Below are 22,794 nucleotides of genomic sequence, written 5' to 3'. Positions count from 1 at the left end.
CTCTAAAAATGAATTAGTGAAATTTTTTGAAATTAGTGAATATTCACTGGGAACCAGCTATAAGTATACCACTGGTTGAATTAGTGGTATACTTATAGCTGTAGAAATAGTGACTGTCCACTGATTCATGAGAATTTCACCAATTAATTTTTAAAGAGTAGAATTTGCTGAATACGGTCTTTACATTTAAAAGATTCTCATTCTTTTATGTTATATAATATAAAATTTCCGATCGGGGATAGTAACCATTTTTATCTGAAATGATAATCATTAGATCATTACTAACTCAGAAGAAAAAATTTCAAAATTTTTCAGATATAAGAAACAATATATACTATTTAGATTAGTAAATATTACTATACGAGAAATGAATAGTTAACATAAAATCATGATAATGATGATCACATGCAATCATTCCGTATTTCAAGATAGTAATAGTTATCATTTTTTTTTCACCGTGTATAATTTCGTATTTTCAAAATTATGATACAAATGTACTATTTGACGGTGTTATAAAAAAAAAGTAGGTCATCAGTATTATATGAAGAACAATAAAATAATAATAACTCTAGTCTAAAAGCTATGTACACTGATATGAAATTTAATTCGAATCTAATGACCATTGATCACATTCACGCGTAAACTACTTAGTATACTAATTAAATAAATTCCATTATACTTTTGATTATACAAAAAAAAAAGTAGTATGACTATAGAACTTATTGTCCAAACAATTAAAAATAATCAAAGTATATACGTGTAATTAAAAAATTTTATAAATTTTTACAAAAAAAAAAAATAGTTTAAAATTGTTTTTCGATCTTATAAGTAGACCATGGCAATAAAGCATTTAATAACGACCATAATAATTTTTATTTCGATTGAAAGGATTCAAAGTTGCTTCTATTTTGTACCTGGGTCACATGTAAATTACGACATTGATGAAAATGAAATCGATTATTTTCCTTGGACAGTGTTATTAGGAAAACATCTAGAAGATAAGGATCATGCCAAAAATAGTAAACGTAAATAATTTATCTATTTAATATAAAAAATTTCAATCAACATTTTTTAAGCGATCATTTTTTCCTAGATGAATTCTATCATGGATCACTTATTCACCCACAAGCTGTTTTTATTGGAACAACTACTCAACTACAATTAGAGTATTTACACTTCAATAACAATACTATCAATTTCTAAAATTTTTGTCGCACATATCGTATGAGCATAAATACTATTATTTTTTTTTAATTTCAGAAATGGTGATTATTCAGTTATTGGCGGCTGTAAATCTTTTAAATCCGATCTTATAAATTATTCCATTGAATCAGAGGAATGCCAAACTAGAAAAGTTGGTGATGTTATTGTAGGAAAATATCATAACAATAATAACAATGGGATTTCAGACAGCAATAAAAAATTTAAATATGTAAATATTGTAATTTTGAATCAGCCATTTGAATTGAATGATAGAATTAAGCCAATTGGATTAGCAGGGAGCTATGATATGATAGACATAAATAATTGTTTTATTTCTTCTTTAAAAAATTTAAGAAGTTTTACAAACTCTAAAGATGGTAAAAACATTATATTTTTTCAAAAATTTTATAATTACTAATTATTATAAAAATATAATTGATAACTACATACAGTAACCCTCATTGGATCATATAAGGTCGATAAATTAATGAACGGATCAATGAGTCTACATATTTCAGAAAATAAAAAGCTTGTAGATAATAGAAATCGAGAAGAACAGCTCATGTATGTACTCCCAGGCCGGAAATTACTTGTAATTATTTATAATTAATTAGACAATATATTATATAAATATTTTAATTATATGATTAATGTATATTATTTTTTATATTTATTTATATGGGAATTTAGAAAATTATTGGAAGCCCAGTAGTATGCCAAGATCGCTTTGATACTGGAAAATATCTGCAGATAGGGTACTTAGGGGTACAGGTAAATAAAATGAAATCATCTATGACTCGACCAATGATAAAGTATGCAACATTTTTGGACATTATTCCGGTTCAAAATGAAATACAAAGGAAGCTAAACAGTTATTTTCATCCAGATGATATGTAAGAAAAGATGCTTTGTCACATAAGAATGATTATGCATCGGAGGTATACAGAAATTTCTCGGACACACTGTAAACCGAAGTATTTTAATTTAAAACATTTGCTTAATTGCCATTTAAATACATTGTAGTCACTTTCTAAACGTTTGTAAGTGTGTATAAAGTGACTACAATGTATTTCAATGGCACTTAGGTGTTTAAAGTTTAAACACCGATTTATGCATGAAACATATTGATAAATAAATATTAATAAATTTTATTATTATCATACATTTTAACAGATTAACTCTTAATATAACAAGTATTGATAATACTTTTACTTTTTAATTATTTTTATCGAAAAATAAATTTAATATAGACGGTTGCACTTTTACAATATTTCCTATTTATTTAATGATTCCTATCCTGTACGAATTTAACTCATATAAATTTTATGTTTAATTTATTATTTAGAGTATATTATATGTTCAGAAATAATTATAATTTATTTTTTTGGGGGAAAAAAAAATATATATATAAATTGTACGAATATATGCGCTACACACATAACTTCTAATTATTTAAAAGTCCATCAATGCTTATGCAATAAGACTTCAATAATTTTTTTTTCCATTAATTTAACGCAAATTAAAAATGTTATTTTTTATTTTACTGAACTAGTGTATTTTTTTAAACATAATCATAATAACTACTTTAGTTTTAATTCCAATTAATAGATATCTTATCATAAGACAATTTTAATGACTTTAAGTTTCTAATGGAATTTTTTTTGACCTATAATTAAAAGTACACTTAATGATCTTGAACATAATAAAAAATATTATCTTTATTAAAAAAAATATTTGTAAAATACATAAACGTGTTATATAAAAAAATGTTTAAAATGACCGGGCAGAATGGGCACATCAAAAATTTTGTGGAAAAAAATTTTTTTTAGCTTATCGATCATTTTCTTTATTCTCCGATCTTTTCTACATTTTTTTTATTAACCGAACTATATTGCAATTAATCTATGGTTAATTAAAAATATTAATCTATTTTTTTCTAATGATAATTGTTAGCTGTGAGTACTCTATATCTTTGAAAAATTTGAAACAGCTTCTAAGTTTTCATTTATCCCTGATACAAGGGCTTCAAACGATTATTCAATCGGTGTCTTTACTTAATACACTACAGGTTACAAGACTACGGACAAGTACTACAAAGTTTTGAGTCCGGTCTACAACTTCTCTTCCCATTCTATTCTCCTAATCCAATTCTCAGTTTAACTCGTTCCCAATAGCATTTTAAAATTATTATTTAGGGCAAATAACTATTTTTTAACCTTATAAGTCGAGCATCGTATCAAGAGAATATAAGACTCCAAGAAACTTGCAACTATCGATAGTGTCAAATGATAAAAAATCAGTAATTGAATTTCTTTGTTAATTTCAAATAAATGTGACCAAATGTTGACTTTAGGACTAGGAGACTATACCAATATAAGAAGTATATTTTAGAAAATAAAAAAAAAAATAATTCTTCAAGCATTTTATACCTGAAAAGAATTTGTTCCTCGTTGTCATTTCAGTGAATGGTCACAACCACTTATATTACTACTGACTTTATATTCACAGATCGTAGACCATTTGACCCGAACCCCAGGGATGCGGCTATAACTTAAATCTCAAGAAAAAATCTTTTTCACTTTCTTATTTTCTATTCGAATCTCCTGATCCTCAACAACCAAAAGATCACGTAAATTTTTTTGTTCTATATATATTTTTTTTTACTCTATCACCTAAATCTCAAATTTATATTATTAAATAAATCCAAACTATATTTTTTTGATAAAAAAAATAATATTAAATTTTCATTGAAAAAAAAAAAGTAATTTTTTTAATTAATTAAAACCGCGAAATTTTTTTAAATTTATAATTATTAAATAAAATTTGAATTAGTAAAATAATTATTTCAATCGATTTTTTGAAAATTATTTTTTTACGCAGGCGTGTAATGTACACATGAAATTTTATTGTTGCTTACAAGTTGCCATGGATACGGAATTTACACAGTTAAATATATATGGTCAAGTAATATACCAAGTACTGTATTTTACTTAACAACTTTACTATTTAAATCAGCTCAAAGTATGAAGATAAGGTAAATTGACGTTCGCATGCATGTTATACGTGTGTTTTAGTTTTCTGAGTAGTTTTACATTTAAATTATTTTTTACGAAATAAATAATTAAGAATTTAAATAAATTCCTATTACTATTTTTTTTTAATTTAAATGTCTTTGACCCCATAATGACAAGTGGCTGAAGTCATAATAATCATGGCTACTATGTATATACTATATATATATATATATATATATATATGTATATATACAAATATTAACGTGTTACGAAAATTCAGAATACTTTTTTGGCAATATATATTTTTCTGATATTTAATACTATCTATTAATTTTCAATTCTTCTTTTAAAATTTGAAAACGTGCAGTCGAGCACTTTTGAAATTTTTTACAGCGTTCTGAAATTTCATAATAAGTTTCTTAATATCTCGAGCAAAGACTGAAATTTCAGAAAATTTTCTTGAAAGTAATATATTTTAATGAATTTTTTACTACTGTCTCAAAATTTTGAAATTTATTATTTTTAAATCGTTTTCAAAATGCGAATTATGAAATTTTATGTACAGAATCAAAAAATTTCTTGGCGCAAAAAATATATTTGCCCTATGAATAGAAAACGATAATTTTTTTAAGACTAAATAAAAAATTTACTGACAAGAATTTTTTTTTCGTCTTAAGAAATTTTTGTTTTCAATTTATAATTCAAAAAATTTCTTAGAACAAGTAAAAATTTTTCATAGCGAGAAAATCCTTTTTTTCTAATGCATACTAATCCTCAGTATTTTTTCAGCATTTTTATATTATTATTAATTAATTGCTTTCATACTGTTTTTAATTGCACTTAATTATTTAAATTAATTTTTTGTATACTAATAATTAATGAGTAAATAAAAGAATTGAATTAATTAATCAATGTGTTATTAATTAACTAATTTTTTAATTTTATTTTAATTCTCAGATTTTATAAATCATTAAATATTTTGAGGCGACAATTAATAATTGCCGGTATTATTTGTCTAATACCTAAATCATATGGATTAAATTGTACGAGTGATCCATGTATGTATGGAATCTGCTTAGATAATGATAATAAGTAAGTTATTATTTAAATTAATTAAACCAATTTTCTTTGCTAAAAAATTGTATTTATTTGAATTGAAATACTAAATTATTTTAAAAAACTACTAATTGATTGGCAATTAGTTCATACTCATGCTATTGTATCGATGGCTACACTGGAATTAATTGTGAAATAAATTGGGATGACTGTTGGTCAAATCCTTGTTACAATGGCGGTACGTGTAATGATGGAGTTGCCTCGTATAATTGCACGTGTCTAGATGGTTTTATAGGTAATAATACTGGTCATTCATATTGATAATTTTAATTATAATAATTTATAAATGTACTTTTTTTTTAGGGATAAATTGTGAAACAAAATATAGCGAATGTATGAACCAGCCGTGTCTTAATAATGGGACATGTATTGATTACAATGGATTCACGTGCCAATGTCAAGAAGGATACTCAGGTAAATATTTACACAGTCTATTTAAATTAACGCACACACTCTAATTAGTTTGCAGAGTGAACTCGGATGTTTAAAAAATCCAGATCACTCTGTTAAAGAAACAAACACCGTATTAACTCCGTATTTGGAGTGAATTCGAAAATGAAATAAAATTTTTAAATTTTTAATAAATAAAATAGTAAACTTTTTTAAAAATATTTAGGAGATTATTGTGAGATAGACGTATCAGTGTGCAACAGTACGATTTGTAAAAATGGTGGTGAATGTATTGATGGCCCAGGGTATTCATACAATTGTCATTGTCGCGACGGATGGACCGGTGACTTATGCGAAGAAGACATCGATGAATGTCTCAGTTCGCCGTGTCAGAACGGTGGACTTTGTTTAAATATTCCAGCAACATACACATGTGCCTGTTTATTTGGTAAAACAATAATTAAATTTACTAAAATTTTCCCTATTCTCTTATTTTCATAAAACCAAAATTAATTAATATGTAAAAAAAAAAATGTATTTTTCAAGGTTTCACGGGAAAAGATTGTGACAAAGTCATAGTAGCCTGCGAAAATAATCCATGTAAAAATGATGCCATGTGTCTTTTAGAAGACAATCAACCAGTTTGCTACTGTGTCCCAGATTATCATGGCCAACTATGCGAAATGCGTTACAATGATTGCGAATCAAAGTACGCGCATTGTGAAAACGGCGGAACTTGTATTGACGGTATCAATAATTTCACGTGTTCCTGCCCGCCACTTTACAGTGGAGAAATGTGTACCTTCTATAGCCCAAATTTGATCACCGAATCTCATACAATAAATGCAACTCAACACACTGATACCTCAACCTATACCTCTACATTATCAACAAGCCCTCAACCACAACCACAACCACAAGTAACTGAACATGAACATACTGAGCATTTAACGACTGAAAATTGCATTGAATCGACAATATTATCATCATCATCAATAACAACAACAACAATATCAACACTAATTACTGACAATACAACAAAATCATTAACCAGCAGCACCAGAGAAATAAACGACACATGGACAGAAAGTCCAGTTACTTATGAGACAAGTACTGATAAATTTACTACCTCTCAATCAATAATCACTATAGACACTTTATCAAGTACAGCAGATTATAGTAAAGATAAAACGACTGTCCCTGAGACTTCAACAAATGTCTTCCAAATAAATGACACAAAATCAAACAAAACTTTTTCTACCGAAGCTTCCTTAGACTCTTCTACTAAAGTACCAATTGTCCAATCAAATGAGACTGTATCAATAGATTTGACATCAACGACACCATTATCCTCATCATTGCCATCAAGTACAATGACGGCAATTAAATTAACAACTTGGCCAGTGGAAAAAAATTTTACAACTCAATTGTCGATGGAAGAAAATAAAAGTCTGCCTTTATTTACTACTACGTCATTACCAATAATTTTGACAAGCAATAAAATAATTAATGAAAGTTTGATAACTTTTTCAATGCCAACTACAACTTCGACAATTGATTTGCCATTAACTATACCGACACTGAGTGATTTTACAACAGATAAATCACTAATTACTCCTGCAACGATTGCGTATTCTATTGGAACTGAAGGACAAGGGCGATCTAAGCCTTATAATTGTACTGCTGATGATTGTATTCATGCTATTACACCATGTACATCTAGCAATACTAGTCAAGTTAGTATTTAATTAACTGTAAATATTAATTAAGTAATTAATTACAAGCAACCTGCAGTTCAATACGTGAATGCATGGGTATCACTACCAAATTTTTCAAATATGATTTGAATTTAATTGTTTATTGAAGTCTTATCGATTTACTATTAGATATTTTTAATTTCATTGAAGTTTAATGAAGTAGAGATAATTGTTAATTTATTTATTCAGTGTGATTGCGATTCAACTGACTGTACACCAGCTGTAACTCGATCGTCATCAACTATCACGAACGCAGCATTTAATGGTAAATCTTACGTTCGCCAACAACTTACGATAGATGACAGTGGATTATTGAAAATTTATTTAAGACTAAAAACAAAATCTAAAAGTGGAATTATTATGCATGCGTTTTTTGACGAAGAAAGATATGTTTTATTGTATATGGAATTAGGACAATTGAAATTTCAATTTTCATGTGGACTACAGACGATGTTACTTGGTGAAATAGATACGCCAATTAATAATGGAGTTGATGTTGACATAGAAATGAGGTAGTTCATTAATTACTATTATAAAAAATAAAAGTTAAATTAATGAAATTAAAATCTACTACGAGTGTGCAAATAGTTCGAACTTACGAATTCTTCATATCGAATCGAATCAAACTATTTGATTCAAATTTCGTATCGAATAATTCGAAAATTTACGAACAATTTCGAAATTTTCTTTGCAGTGACTAAAAATTTTAATATTTTTTCCAATAATTCAAATTTTTGTCAGAAGTAAATAGAGCTGAGTTACGAATCCACCAAATATATTTTTGGTTATTTTAAAAACTTAGCGCTCCATTAATAAAAATTGAAAATTTAAAAACTGATCATAATTTTCTTGATTCAAACCGAGTAATTAAAAAACTTACAAAAAATTCATAAGTTTTTAAATTATTTTCTTTGATCGAATTATTTGAAAATTCAAATTTCAAATCGACTAGTTATAAATTGAATTATTTTCGAAAATGATTCGCACACTCCTAATCTATATCAATCAATAAATTATTTTTAATTAAATTTCGCAGATTTAAATATTTAGTAGAAAATGAAATAGGAAAATGTTCAGCAAGATTGTTTGTTAATAATACAATGGCAATGAGTGGTGAACAAATGTTATCTGCACGTACTGATATTCCACAAATAGTACGCGTACATTTCGGTGGTATACCACAAGCATTTTCACATTATTTCCCGCGGATCGCGTTAGGATTTATTGGATGCATGAGTTTATTAAAGGTAACTTTCGACTAAAATAAAATTAACATATCAAAGTAAAGAACTCTTAACATATTTTTCATCAAGGTAAATGACGTTGAAAGACATTTTATTTTGGATTCTGTTGAAACTTATCAAATAGAAGAGTGTACGTCATTTTTATGTCTACTCAACCCATGTAAAAATTTCGGATCTTGCCATGATATCGATGGCAAAGTTTATTGCAAATGTATACCTGGGTAAACTATCTATTCATATTTAAAATACTTTAGGGTAAATTCACAAATGCGCCTCGATTAGTTGTAGCCTATGCTGCTAACATCTGCTGCAACTACTCGATGCGCGTTTTGGAATGTACCCTTATTTAAATTAAATAATTTATTTATTATTTAAATATATAAATAAATACACATTTTAAACAATAATATATTTTTAATTAAATCACTAGATATGCTGGTGAACTATGCGAAAAAACAGCTTGCGATGATAATCCATGTTATCTTGGGTCAACATGTATCAGTTCACCAGGAACGGGATTTATTTGTGTTTGTCCTTTGAATATGCACGGCCGTCGTTGTGAAGAAGGTCAAATATAACATTACTTCGACTATTATTAATAATAATAATAATTATTATTATCATTATAAAGCATGGATTTGTTTTTTTAGAATCCATAATAGTGGATCCGTCATTCTCAGTTTTCATTCCTGGATTTTCATCATATATCGCATACGGCATCAATGGTCTGATACAGAATTATATGGAAATAAAAATGCGTATCATGCCACATTCTGTTGACCAGATATCATTGATAGCTTATATAGGTCAAGGTGCTGTTTCAAGAGACACTACTGATCATTTTTCTGTTACATATGTCAAAGGCTATATTATGTTAACATGGGATTTAGGATCAGGTATCATTACAACCATCATTTATTAATTAATCAATATACTCTTTCTAAATCTATGAAGAATTTTTAAAAATTAAAGATGTTCTTAGACACTGCTCCCAGTTTTTAAAAATATTCAGTTGTTATAACCGTATTTTAATTTTATTCCAGACTTTATATGAGTTTTTCCTGCTAGAATTCATGACGTTTCACTTTTTCTGTGTTAGGTCCCCAACCCAAACGCGTGTAAATAAGCTTTGTTTTAAAAAATTTAAAAAAGAACAATTTTTCTTTAATTCATCAGTAAAATTTCAATACCGTTATGACAGTTCTAGTTCATTAAATATTTTAAAAAATTCGGGGTATTGTCTGAGAATTTCCTTAATAAATCAACAAATTATTAACGATTTCAGGTGTAAGAAGAATTTTTACCAAACGTCCATTGTCATCACGATCACGAGGACCCTATACTCTACATGTCGGTCGTCGTGGTCGAGATGCTTGGTTATTTGTTGATGGTATCGGTAATGTAACAGGACAAGCCGCTGGTACAATGAATAAATTAAATGTATCACCATTACTTTATATCGGTGAATTAAATTTTTCTTATCATAAAATAATCTCTATTGTAATTTATTAATAAATTAACAAATTATTTATTTTTTAATAAATATAGGTGGGCATAAATCTAAAAATTTTGAAACACTACCACATGATTTGCCACTTCATACCGGATTTTCTGGATGTATTTATGAAATTGAGTTACGTACGGAAAATACTGTAATTCCTGTAACTAAATCTAGTCCAGCATCAGGCCGTGGTGTTGGTGAATGTCATCGTAATGAGTGTACTTATAATACATGTAAGAATGGCGCTGTTTGTTTGAATCATGGACCAACTTATAGGTAAATTAAATTATCATTAATTAAAAATAAATATTTTATGGTGAAAAATTAAAAATGATTTTTTTTAGCTGCATTTGTATGAAAGAATGGCAAGGACCGGACTGTACTGTACCAGCAGTAACTTGTTCGTCTTCAAATCTATCGTGCCAGTCTATGACGAGTATATGAAGGAGTTTTTTTTAAACGTTTTATACTTTAAATAATTACGGGTAGTGCAATTATTTAAAATTATAATAAAATTGAATATTATTGTAAATTAATAAATTCTGTATGTTTTTTACTTACGGAAAATATTATTACTATTATTATTATCATTATTATTATTATTATTATTATTATCGTTGATAGTATGATTAGAAACTAAATGTGATTTATTTATGTACTGTCAAGTTTGGGTTTTGTAGTAGTGGATGATGAATTTAAATGAATAAATAATACTGCCGCTGCCAATCGTGCCTGTAAATCTTGTTTGCTTAATTCGTGAGACCATTCTACATTACCCCAGTGTGATATCTAAAATATAAACATTTTTTTTTAGTTATAAACATAATAATTATAAAGAAATAATTCCTTAAAATTTGTAGCCTTTAATATTACTTCTAAATACTTTCATTTTGATTTTGAAGTTTTTTTTATTCACAGAATAATATTTCTATATTTAATTTATGAAATTAATAAAATTCCTCTAACACTCGAATGAAGAACTTGAGCCACCTAACTCAAAGGACTTTTTTTGTAGAGAATATAATTTCTTAAAAAATTGTTATTCGCATTTTTAATATAAATTTCTTGTTTAGTCAATATCAACTAAAAAACCAAATTATCAAAAAAAAATGATTTTCAGAATAATACAGAAAAAAACATTAAAGTCAAAGTAAAATTAATATGAAAACTATTGTAAAGTATTAAATTGCCTGTAAAATGCCGCAAACTTTTACTGGAGAGACTTCAAAATCAGAATAAAAAGCTCAGTACTAAGATTAATGGCTAAAAATTTTATGGAATTTTTTTCTTATTATATACATCAATATTTTGCTGTAGGAGTGAAAAAAAATGTTCATACGAAACACATCACCCTAATATATGTATACATATATTTATTTACAGTAAAATTTTCATTTACCTGAAATTCTTCTTCTAATCTTGATAAGCTAACAGCTTCTTCAACATTTATAACTCTTTCGGACAAAGCTAACATTAAAATAACTGATTTTAATACATCTACACCGTACATAAACCCTAAAATAACATAAATTCTTTTAATTAATTTTACTTAAAATTAATAAATATCATAAAGCAACTCAGAGTTTTAAAATATTTATTACCATGAAGTGCTGCAGCATCATAAGAAGCCATATGTCTTACTATTGTTTCTTTAGTATTACTCGGAATAATTGGCGCACTTATACTTGTAGTTTTTTCTATATCAACTTGATACTTATCACAGAACCACTGAATCATTGGATCCCATTTATCTTTCTGGAGTTTAAATAATTCTTCCGTTTCCTATTGACGGCAACAAAAAAATTATAGAATCTTTTTTTAATTAAATAAAAAATTACTTATTAATACTTACGTCAGATTGAAATAAAATAGTGTCAGTCTCTAGATAATTAGCAATATAATTAACAATGTCAATGGAACTTAAATGTTGTGGATTATCTAAAAATGTACTACATAGAGCTGTCTGAAACATTAAAGAAAATTATACATGAATTTTAATTAATGATAGTTATTAACACTGGAATGTTTTAGTCATAAAATGACTAGATATTTAATTACCAAATGCATATTACTCCTATGAATAGTTTCCTCTTGACTATCCCATTCTAATGCGACAGCTAAAGCTAATGGTTTACTTGAAACTTCAAATACTCGTCCTTTAGGTGTCTTAAGTTTTCGTTGATCTAGTGTTATTTCATACTTATCACCACTTTGTAATATATTTGTCTTGCGATAAAACCTTTTTACAGTAGCTAAAAAAAATGAAAGTAGTTTTACTCTATTTATTTTTAAATAAAAATAATTCTGATCCTGAAGTCAGCAGACAAAAATTTTCGGATTTTTTTTCCAACAAATAAATTTCAAAAATAAAAAAATACGTATGTAGAAAATAAAAAAAGCTGCAGGTGCAATTTTTTCGAATATTTTTATTTTTATAGTTTATCGGTTTTAAAAAAAATCAAAAATTAGTCGGCAAACTTCAGTATTATAAAGACTAAATTTTTTTGTTATTCCAAATTATTGAATTATAGGTTAAATTCCAATAATTATCAATTATTATATATATTAATACATACTTACCCATTTTACGAACGATAATTGTTCTTGGTAACAACTGACAATATTTCAAACAAAACATATTTATATAATGATGTATTTTTAATTTATAAATAATATTTTTATTATCAACAAGTTACGTTTGTCTCCCAGTATGTTTTTCGCGCGGATTTTATTTGAAAAACAAGATGGAAGGTAAACATTCGCGCATGCGTACTTTGAATTTAAATAGCGGGAAAATTCAAATGATTGATTTTAGCAATAAAAATTTCAAAATTTTCATTTACAGCTGGTATTATCAATTGAAGTTTTTAATTGATAGAGTGACAAGTAAACAGGTGCGTCAAATACGACCCTCTACACAACAAGAATGATAACAGCAACTAAACGTAGCCGTCGAGTCGTAGCAGGAGAGATTTTTCCGTACACATTTATGTTTCATGTAGGTACTATAAATTTTGTGACTATGGCAGAAATTTTTTTTAAATCTCTGCCGTAAATCGCGCTAACGAAAGAATTTCCCCCCTTAAAATTAATAGTAATAGTAAGTACTGGTAGTGGGATAGACATTTGTTAAGACAATTGTATATTTCGTTCACGTGTACTATATCACAGAAATTAAAACTCTGTCTCAACGAAGAGCGCGGTGGCGAAGTTGGTAACGCGTCAGGACTCTGTTATACTAAAAATTATGTTTATCATTAGAAAATTGTAATTATTAGTAAAATAATAATAATGATAATAATAATTAATAATAATAATAAATTTTATCAAAAACCGTAAGATGGACGGTGGAGTAAAGGACTTTCATGATATAATGTAATTTTAATAGTTAACCTGAAGATCCCTGGTTCGAATCCAGGCTGCGCTTCTTTTTTTTCTAGTAAGGGGTAGAAATTTCCCATAAAAGTATAAATTTTAATTTAGTAATCATCATTACTTTTCTGTGACGTAATGAATGTAACAAAGCAAATAAATTACCATCATTTGAAACTAATAAAGTTAGCATCCGTCTAATTATTTTTTAATTTTTTTAAAACAATAAATTATAAAAAAAAAAAACTATTTGAATAATTGCGCCTGTAGTTTTTTAAATTTCCTACACGTGCATATTTTTCTTTTTTTTCTTTTTTGTATTTGATTTTTTGAAAAAAAAAAAAAAATCTGAAAATATCTAATTGTTTACTAACTTCTGGATCATAAGTTTGTTTGTATGAACTTGCATATTTATATTTATATTTATACAAAACCAGCTGATGACTGACGATTTGACCGCTACCTATCGACACTGAGTTTAAATTCTATTCAACAAAAACAAGATAAAATTTCATCTCTGTTTTTATCATGACCAAAAGATAACAAAAACAAAGTGAACCTAGAAAATTTTCTATCATCTGGTAGTTGGTAACCACAATAACCCTGTCTGTCCTTCGTATTCCACTTTGATCATAAATAAATGGGAAGTACAAAACTAAGATGAATATATTTTATCACAAACATTCTGTATATTCGTGATATCGTCTCTAAATTTTCTGCTCTCTTATCAAATTAATTGATTTGCTTACGTCAGGGTAAGTTCTGATCATAATTTAATTAACATCCAGCTAAATATCTCACATTGTTTGTAATTTATATCAAAATATTTAAAAATTTTAATGTTATTTAATAATAAGACTGTAGTTCTGCTTAATTGCAATTATTTAAAATTATTTATGTCTAATTTCTTATTGATTCCAGATTCCACTGTAGGATATTGGATATTTATTGAGGTTAATTTAATTGATTAATTAAAATAATTAAAAGCACAATGAAGGACTACAGTGATTCAGAATTGATAAATGTAATATGTGATCTAAGTGAAATAAAATCAATGAAAGTTGCTGTCAGTTCATCTGTCAAATCAGGACTTCTTGTTGGTGCTGCTGCGACAGTTGGCGGCCTTCTTCTTGGTCCTCGTGGTATTGCGATAGGTAAATTAATGAATGACAGCAGACATTTAAAAATGTTTTGACTTTTTTTAACAAAAAAAAATATTTTTAAAAATTGCACAAATAGTTGATGAAATTTTGGACATGTGCATTTTTTTAAAAATATTTTTTTTTTCATTATTTATCTGTTAAAAAAATTTTTTTAAATTTCAAATGTCTGCTACCTTTACTATCATAATTAATGAAGTTAAATAATTATTTATCAATAGAATAATTGATAACAATCTTGACGATTCATTTATTTATTTATTGTATTTTTAATTTTAGCGAGTTTGATTGCTGGCTTGGGAACTTCCTACGCGATGGATGGAGAATTTAGATCTGTGCCTGATATTTTAAAAAATGATCTGACTCGAGAACAACAAGAGAATTTGGCTAATGCTGTACGGAATCTATTAAGTGCAAAAAATGTCATGTCATTAGCCATGTTGATGACTGATAAAGGTCTTCAAGATGCTCTAGTATCACTCATACATAATTTCTTAAAAAGCTTATCGTATTCCGCTATCTAAAATTTATCATTTTTAAGTTAGTAGACGATTAATAATTTTCGGATTTTTTTTTCGACAAATCAATTAAAAAATAATTGATTTAAATATTTAAGTTTGTAATTATAATTATTTTTTTATTGAAAATTTGAAAATCGATTGATGATTTTAAATGATTTATAAATGTCCAAACATTTTCATCAATCTGTAATTTATAATTGAAATTTAAAATATATACTGGTATTTAAAATATACGTATGCGTGTTACTAAATTCTAAAATGTATGTGATTGTATACATCATTATATTTTTCAATAAAAATATGGTTTTTTAAAAGTTTTATCACTATCAGCTTCTTTTGATTTACTAAATGATGGAAAATTATTATATTTTTTTTATGATCCTGAAGTTGATAGACAATTGAAGCTTTGGATTTTTTTTCTCAACAACTTGAGTACAAAAAAAAAGGAATATGTAAAAAAAATTTGCAAAACCGCCAACTAGTGTGATAAAGTAATTCGGATATCTTTAGATCTGCGCAAGAGTTGATAACATTCGAATTCGTTCATACAAAAAAGCAGCTGTAGTGTAACGCATTTGGGAATGAACCCTTATTACTTGTTCTTATTATTTGCGCAGTAAATTTAGATATTTGAAAAATAAATCATTAAAAATTGGAGTCAAATTAATATTTGTACGTCAAAATAAAATGGTGGCAAAATATGTTAGAAAAAAATTTTAAATATTAAAAAAAAAAACACAAGTGTTTGAACAAACCTTGGCAGAGAAATAATATGCAGAAGGGTGTCCTAATACACTTGGAGATTTGAATTAAATTGCTCCAAGTGTATTGCAGCTGAAAAATGTCACTTAACTGCTATTTGCCCACCAGACGGTGCCAGATGAGTTTGCTCAGGAACTTGGAAGATATCAGCATCAGCCATCAGCCCATCAGCAACACTTTGCACTAGCACTGGACACTTAACACTTTAAACTAGCACTGAACACTTCACTACACCACAAATTCTTTTGCACAATTTAAATTAATAAATGAATTTTACAATCACTGCACAATTTTACACGACGCCACGGCAATATCGTGTTACAATTTAAACGAAAAGAAGGATCTGGACTACTACCGCCATTGTCGATGATACTGACTGCTGCTATCGAACCGCCAGTTGATACACAGCAATCGACTTAGCGATTTATTTTCCCTCCCCCTACTTTAGCAAAAATGGGAACGTTGATTACAGCGCCGCGCAACAGGGACGCGCAGTAACGCCAACTTGGCGCCAAATTTCAAAATTGAAATTTGATAATTTTATTAAAATTCATTCGTGTGAATAACTATATTCATTTGACTAAAAAATATGCCCTAAGTTTTGTATTTTTCATTAACAATTTGGTAATTATTTATATTATTCGAGAGGTAAATTTATAGATATTCGAAAAATAAGTTATTAGAAATTTGAGAAAAATTAAAAATCATAAGTCAAAATAAAATGGTGGCAAAATATGTTAAAAAAAAATTTTCAATATTGAAAAAAAACACTTAAGTGTTTAAACAAACCTTGGCGGAGAAATAATGTGCAGAAGGGTTTCCTAATACACTTGGAGATTTGAATTAAATTGCTCCAAGTGTATTTCAGCTAAAAAAACGTCACTTGACTGCTATTTCCCCACCAAACGATGCCAGATGAGTTTGATCAGGAACTTGGAAGATATAAGCATCAGCCATCAGCTCATCAGCAACACTTTGCACTAGCACTGGACACTTCACTACACCACAAATACTCTATACAATTTAAATTAATAAATAAATTTTACAATCACTGCACAATTTTACATGACGCCACGGTAATACTTTGTTACAATTTAAACGAAAAGAAAGATCTGGACTACTACTGCCATTATTGATGATACTGACTGCCGCTATCGAACCGTCAGTTGATCAAAGCCATCGATTTTGCGATTCATTCGACTCTCCCCCCACTTTAGCAAGAAATGTAAGCGTTGAGTACAGCGCCGCGCAACAGCGACGCGCAGTAACACTCTCGGCGCGGAATTTCGAAATTGAAGTTTAATAATTTTATTAAAATTCATTTATATGAATAATTATTTCAATTAGACTAAAAAGTTTACTCGAAATCGTTTATTCTCATCAATAATTCTATAATTACGCTTATTACTTGTGCAGTAAATTTAAATATTCGAAAAATAACTTATTAGATATGAGAGGAAAATTCAAAATCGTAAATCAAACAAAATGGTGGCAAAATATGATAGAGATATTTAAAACATTAAAAAAAAAAAAAAAAACACGCATTTTGCACGAAAATCGTACTGCTACACATTGCAATATCCGCATTTATCAAACAATTCCCTTACCCCCAGATGTCTAATTAAAGCAAACTCTTCCGCTGATATATTTCTGACTCCCACTTCATCCACTATCACAAAGACATGGGAAGTACAGAACAAATTTCAAATAAAAATTCATAAGTGTGAACATAGCTGACAATCGGCAATTTTTAAATTTTTAAATAATCAAAAAAAAATTTAAGTTTACTAAAAACAACAATGCGTGTTCAAATATTTAAAAAATCAGTAAACGCGTTTTTTTAAATTTTATTATTTTAATTAATTTATTTATTTACTTAAAGTTTATAAATTGTTACATGTCTGCTACATTCACACTCATAAAAATTTATACATTTCTTATCAGCACTTTATATCTGTAATAACGTCATACATGTTACTATTTACAGAGTAATTTCAATTGCTGTCTTAAAAAATTATTCAAACAAAGTAATAATCAATAACACTTTTATAAATATTTACATTTTATTATTATTTTTTTTTTTTTATTTTAAATTATAATATAAAATAAGTGTACTGCAATATTACTTATCGCAGTTGTTTGATGTACGTGTATACATTTTAATATTTTTTATTGATTTCAGATTAAATTATTTGATTTTTAAATAATTAAGGTTAGAGTAATTTAATAATAAAATTGAAATAAAAAAAAACATCATGCTTGCGTGCAATGATTCAGAATTACTAGATGCAGTATGTAATATAAATAAAATAAAATCATTGAATGTTGCTATTAATTCATCTATGAAATCTGGACTACTTGTTGGAGTCGGTGCTACTATTGGAGGCCTTCTTCTTGGTCCTCGTGGTATTGCTATTGGTAAATACGATGAACAATAAGTAGAGTAACTGAGTCAGTAATTAATCGTTGAATCAGTGAATGAACTGTCAATGAACTAGAAAAATGCAGTAAAATTATAATTGAAGTTCTGAAAGTTGTCAATCAAACAGCAATGAAGTATTTTCTAAAAAAACTAAAAATATGCACATGTAGAAAATTTAAAAAACTATAAGTGCAATTTTTGGAAATGTATTTTTTTTTGCAATTTGTTTTTAAAAAAATTCAAAAATTATTAGATGTCGACTACCGTATCATGATTGAAATCAAAATGATGTTCATTTACTGGTCATGTTCATTTGCTAAACTGATTACGATGTTAATTTTACTTGATTTGATAACAAATAAAAATTTTGTCAACCAGGAAGTTTGTTAGGTGGTTTGGGAACTTCTTATGCGCAGCATGGAAATTTTAGATCTGTTTCTGATATTTTAAAAAATGATCTCACTCAAGCACAGAGAACAGATTTGGTATCGTCATTACGAAACTTATTAACAATGAAAAACGTTATAACATTGGCTATGTTGATGACAGACAAAGGTCTTCAAGATTGCATCTTGATGCTGATTCGTACATTTTTAAAAAAAATATTCAATTATGAAATCTGAGATATTTATTTTTTATATAAAAGCATTCATTTGATTAATTGATGGATTTTTTTGTATTCATACAAATTATAACTCATTTTTTTTCACATATGTAATTTTTTAATAAAGTCAATTTGAATCTCAATAATAATTAAATTTTTTTGTATTAACTTTAAGTTCTCTCTGTTATTTGTGATTCCTGATGTTTAAAATAATATTTTGAACACATTTACTAAAAGTAATATTTGATATAATGACATATTAGAACAACGATTAAATTTTGTATAGAGAATCCAACACTTACCTTTCGTAATAATTACAAAAGAAATTAGTGTAAAATTAGGTCAAGTGTAATTTTGTTATTTCATTAATTACAGTGGAATCTACTCATATTTAATTACGATAACTTGGTAACAATTAAATTTATTACGTATTTTATTTTCAAAAATCAATCAATGGATCTCAATTAGGAATCGTAAAAAAGCAATAAAGATTTTTTTTATTAATTAACTCATGATATCACTGCATGATTTAATTACTTGAATTTTTGAAGTATATAATTAAGGATAGTAAAAGAACATTAAATTACTACGACACTTCATTATTATTATTTGATAATAAATTTTATCAAAAATATCAAATAAGTGAGTGATAAAATAATGAATTACTAAATTATTAAATTGGTTTTTTATCTGAAATTAAAAACATTGTTTCATCAATTAAGCGTAAATTAAATTAAAGGATAAAAAGGTAAATTAATAATAATTAAGTCAACATTATATAAGTATTACGTTTATATTTATAAAATTATTCATACGGCTCGACTGCCGCAGTTAGAAATAATTATTCATCATTAGAAAGCACATATGATTTATCTATATGACGTATTTTAAATTCACTTTATACACACAGATCACACGCACGTACGTATCCACGATACACGGGGACACACATGTATGTAGTCCTTCGTATATTTTATATTTTTCTTTTACAAACATACAACTATTGAAACAAATAAAAATGTACATGTATGTCCGCGCATATATATTTATATATATATATAAATATAGTTAGAGTATCTCACTTATGTGTATTTCCAAAGAGTAATTATGAGTTACTTCTCTTTATCTTTCTCTCCCTTACATTCTTACTCTTTAATTTTCCTATTACTCTCTACCTCATCATATTTTATTTTTTTGTTCCAAATTTGATTTTGTAGACAATAATGATATTTTTTTTTATTTATCTTTTTAAATTCCAATCAATGTATTTTTTACAACAGAACAATATTTAAATTTCAAAGATTTTTTTTCCTTATTTATTTTTAAATATTTAAAATACATTGCAATTTTTATAATTTTGAAATTTCAAAATAGAACAATGAAATTTAGTTTTTATTTTTATAAAACTTTTTTTTAAAAGACAACCGTATAATTAATATCATTTAATAAAACCTCATATTGTTATAATTAAAAAAAGATAACGATAACAAGAATCAATAGGTTGTCTACAATAGTAATTATTGTACATAATGTATATAATATATGATTATAAAATTGCCACAATAATTAATGATAAATAAAATACAATATAATTTCAATTATTGTTCATTCATTCATTCATTTTTTTCTTATTAATCTCTCCTAGTAATTTATTATTATTATTATTTTTGTTTTTTTACTGTAAATGTTTAATCTCGCGACGTAGTTTTATTTTTTTATGACAAATGTCGACTCTATGGAAAAATAGGACACTTGCGTGAGATTTCTTTATTAAATTATTTTTTTTTTTTAAATATGCATGCATATTTGTACGCGCATACAGACTTTATTTTTCATTTTTATTTTTTATATAATAATATATATATATATATATTTTTATTTAAATTTAGATTTTAGATACATATATATTTATATAAATTACATAAATATATATCGTATGTACGATGAAATTTATATTTGTTCTTCTTATGTATTTTAATTAAATAAATTTACTTAATTTTGTTTTGTTTTATTATTTAATTAATTAATATTAACAAGTGACCCCTTAATTAGCAATAATTGAGTGCCATAAGAGATTTTAAAGAGAAATTTTTTGAGACTATGCAAAATAGATGATCGTTTATTTATTTAATATATTATATTATGTTATATTATAATTGTGTTCTTTCGTACCCACACACGCGCGCACACGCACACATGCATATACACATATATATTTTTATATATATATTACATTGAGTGCACACATTAATACATATGTGATAACATACGTACGTTTATTTTAATGCAATTATTTGTTTTTTTTTGTTTTTTTTTTTTTTTTTTAAATATTTAATTTGAAGGTACCCTTAAAATTGGATTTAAAATACGCGTAGACACTGTACTCAATACTATTAATATCTATATAATGGTAATAATATAATATACTCAATCATAATAATAATAATAATTAATAATAAATGTAATTATAATTAATTAATAATTAATAATAAACTGATAGTAATTAGATTAATTATATAATAATTGCAACAAGAAATATTGATAATAATGATGTCAATAGTAATAAAATAATAAAATAGTTATAATAATAATAATAATAATAATAATAATAATAATCATTATTAACAACAACAAGAATTCTTTGTCACATTTTGGTTGCAGATTCTTATAATCACAAATATATTAATAATAATAATAGAATAAGTAGATGTTAAATTAAGAAAAAAAAAAACGCGATTTTTTTTTATTCTTGTATACAATAAATTTTAAAATTAAATTTTCTTAGTTTGTTTGTAGTTGTATACAATAATAAAATGGTCTCACTAATATAATTAATAATAATTAATAAAACTTATAAATAATTTTATTTTATTATTATTTATTATTTTTTTTAACAGCCAGTGGTATAGTTTATACCGGTGAGGTACCTACGTAGTTTTATTTTCATTTATAAATAAACTAAACGCCATATCAATCGGTATTTATTTATCATTGAGCTATTTTTTAATTACTATTAATTATTAGTATTGTTATTATAATTAATTATTAACAGTAATTTTTAAAATAATAAATAATTTTTTAAATTATTGTAGTCAAAATATTAAGAGTAAACAAAAATTTAATTATTTATTTTTTTGTTTAAAACAAATATTTTATTTTTAAATTACGAAGACAAAAACGATATTTATAAAAATATATTTAAACAAAACAAGTAACATTTAATTATAAATAATTATTAATTGTCGCCAGTTAGTCAAGAGAAAATATATATATATATGTATGTATATATTTATGAGCGATGACTGAATTATAGTTATGATAAAACTCGAGACAAAGTACCGATTGATAGTGCATTTGGTAAAAACGCGTTTTCATACTGTTGTTTTTTTTTGTTTTCAAGAGTTACAATGTTTTACATATAATACAATATCATAATAATAATAATAATAATATATCTTTACATAAAGAATGTGTACAGGCGCAGGAGTGATTGGCGTATATTATATTACTCTTATTTTAATATATATTACATATATTTTGTTACGTGGCAGTCACTCAGATAATAATTTCTGCAGTAGTGACGACTTTGGATCAACTCGGACTTCTTCAATAGTAGTCTGTAATCACAATAAATAAATACATATATCATTTTTATATATGTGTATATATATATACAACTTTTAATTACATATTTATTGTATTAATTGAATCAAATTTTTTTAGATTAA

At 26.2% G+C, this 22,794-nt stretch overlaps 6 protein-coding genes across 12 annotated transcripts in view; 4 read left to right on the top strand and 2 right to left on the bottom strand.

Annotated features, from left to right (window-relative positions):
• Nucleotides 1-658: 658 nt before the first annotated feature.
• Nucleotides 659-2,365, top strand: LOC103576850 (uncharacterized). Its single transcript, XM_008557257.2, has 5 exons — nucleotides 659-1,025; nucleotides 1,094-1,166; nucleotides 1,261-1,580; nucleotides 1,656-1,795; nucleotides 1,894-2,365. The coding sequence occupies exons 1-5, from the start codon at nucleotides 836-838 to the stop codon at nucleotides 2,098-2,100; spliced, it is 930 nt and encodes a 309-aa protein (XP_008555479.1). The 5' UTR covers nucleotides 659-835; the 3' UTR covers nucleotides 2,101-2,365.
• A 1,731-nt stretch (nucleotides 2,366-4,096) lies between these two features.
• LOC103576849 (protein eyes shut) lies at nucleotides 4,097-10,687 on the top strand. Its single transcript, XM_014440253.2, has 14 exons — nucleotides 4,097-4,237; nucleotides 5,175-5,309; nucleotides 5,420-5,568; nucleotides 5,637-5,747; nucleotides 5,950-6,171; nucleotides 6,270-7,459; nucleotides 7,670-7,992; nucleotides 8,517-8,727; nucleotides 8,794-8,945; nucleotides 9,155-9,291; nucleotides 9,375-9,620; nucleotides 10,010-10,186; nucleotides 10,273-10,501; nucleotides 10,570-10,687. Exons 1-14 carry the CDS (start codon nucleotides 4,227-4,229, stop codon nucleotides 10,667-10,669), a joined length of 3,393 nt encoding a protein of 1,130 aa, XP_014295739.1. The 5' UTR covers nucleotides 4,097-4,226; the 3' UTR covers nucleotides 10,670-10,687.
• Nucleotides 10,688-10,780: 93 nt separating this feature from the next.
• On the bottom strand, nucleotides 10,781-13,116 carry LOC103576848 (ATP synthase mitochondrial F1 complex assembly factor 2). The gene is made up of 6 exons (XM_008557255.3): nucleotides 12,806-13,116; nucleotides 12,284-12,477; nucleotides 12,078-12,188; nucleotides 11,827-12,007; nucleotides 11,625-11,740; nucleotides 10,781-11,014 (listed from the first exon to the last, which is right to left on the bottom strand). Exons 1-6 carry the CDS (start codon nucleotides 12,861-12,863, stop codon nucleotides 10,877-10,879), a joined length of 798 nt encoding a protein of 265 aa, XP_008555477.1. The 5' UTR covers nucleotides 12,864-13,116; the 3' UTR covers nucleotides 10,781-10,876.
• A 919-nt stretch (nucleotides 13,117-14,035) lies between these two features.
• On the top strand, nucleotides 14,036-15,539 carry LOC103576847 (protein C19orf12 homolog). Its single transcript, XM_008557254.2, has 3 exons — nucleotides 14,036-14,352; nucleotides 14,519-14,751; nucleotides 15,037-15,539. The coding sequence occupies exons 2-3, from the start codon at nucleotides 14,589-14,591 to the stop codon at nucleotides 15,279-15,281; spliced, it is 408 nt and encodes a 135-aa protein (XP_008555476.1). The 5' UTR covers nucleotides 14,036-14,352; nucleotides 14,519-14,588; the 3' UTR covers nucleotides 15,282-15,539.
• Nucleotides 15,540-17,962: 2,423 nt separating this feature from the next.
• LOC103576846 (protein C19orf12 homolog) lies at nucleotides 17,963-19,209 on the top strand. The gene is made up of 3 exons (XM_008557253.3): nucleotides 17,963-18,067; nucleotides 18,223-18,458; nucleotides 18,841-19,209. Exons 2-3 carry the CDS (start codon nucleotides 18,296-18,298, stop codon nucleotides 19,083-19,085), a joined length of 408 nt encoding a protein of 135 aa, XP_008555475.1. The 5' UTR covers nucleotides 17,963-18,067; nucleotides 18,223-18,295; the 3' UTR covers nucleotides 19,086-19,209.
• Nucleotides 19,210-19,846: 637 nt separating this feature from the next.
• The window catches only part of LOC103576844 (nuclear receptor coactivator 2), a 54,926-nt gene continuing 51,978 nt past the window's right edge, over nucleotides 19,847-22,794 (bottom strand). For all 7 annotated transcript variants that reach the window (XM_008557247.3, XM_008557244.2, XM_008557248.2 and 4 more), the window contains one exon: nucleotides 19,847-22,683. In XM_008557247.3, the coding sequence (XP_008555469.1) occupies nucleotides 22,618-22,683 (66 nt within the window). In that variant the 3' untranslated portion in view covers nucleotides 19,847-22,617. The remainder of the gene's footprint in view (nucleotides 22,684-22,794) is intronic.

This window comes from Microplitis demolitor, chromosome 7 (assembly GCF_026212275.2).
Source record: "Microplitis demolitor isolate Queensland-Clemson2020A chromosome 7, iyMicDemo2.1a, whole genome shotgun sequence".
NCBI lineage: Eukaryota > Metazoa > Arthropoda > Insecta > Hymenoptera > Braconidae > Microplitis > Microplitis demolitor.
Note: the sequence above shows the minus strand (reverse complement) of the source record. Positions and strands in the feature narration are given on the sequence as shown.

Coding starts and splice junctions, on each gene's coding strand:
- LOC103576850 (XM_008557257.2), top strand. CDS start 836: ATGGCAATAAAGCATTTAATAACGACCATAATAATTTTTATTTCGATT. Junction 1,167..1,260: donor ACTACTCAACTACAATTAGA/GTATTTACACTT, acceptor TTTTAATTTCAG/AAATGGTGATTATTCAGTTA. Junction 1,796..1,893: donor TCCCAGGCCGGAAATTACTT/GTAATTATTTAT, acceptor ATGGGAATTTAG/AAAATTATTGGAAGCCCAGT.
- LOC103576849 (XM_014440253.2), top strand. Junction 9,292..9,374: donor CGGCCGTCGTTGTGAAGAAG/GTCAAATATAAC, acceptor TTGTTTTTTTAG/AATCCATAATAGTGGATCCG. Junction 10,187..10,272: donor ATCACCATTACTTTATATCG/GTGAATTAAATT, acceptor TAATAAATATAG/GTGGGCATAAATCTAAAAAT.
- LOC103576848 (XM_008557255.3), bottom strand. CDS start 12,863: ATGTTTTGTTTGAAATATTGTCAGTTGTTACCAAGAACAATTATCGTT. Junction 12,478..12,805: donor AATTATCGTTCGTAAAATGG/GTAAGTATGTAT, acceptor CATTTTTTTTAG/CTACTGTAAAAAGGTTTTAT. Junction 12,189..12,283: donor ATAGGAGTAATATGCATTTG/GTAATTAAATAT, acceptor TTAATGTTTCAG/ACAGCTCTATGTAGTACATT.
- LOC103576847 (XM_008557254.2), top strand. CDS start 14,589: ATGAAGGACTACAGTGATTCAGAATTGATAAATGTAATATGTGATCTA. Junction 14,752..15,036: donor TCCTCGTGGTATTGCGATAG/GTAAATTAATGA, acceptor TTTTAATTTTAG/CGAGTTTGATTGCTGGCTTG.
- LOC103576846 (XM_008557253.3), top strand. CDS start 18,296: ATGCTTGCGTGCAATGATTCAGAATTACTAGATGCAGTATGTAATATA. Junction 18,459..18,840: donor TCCTCGTGGTATTGCTATTG/GTAAATACGATG, acceptor TTTGTCAACCAG/GAAGTTTGTTAGGTGGTTTG.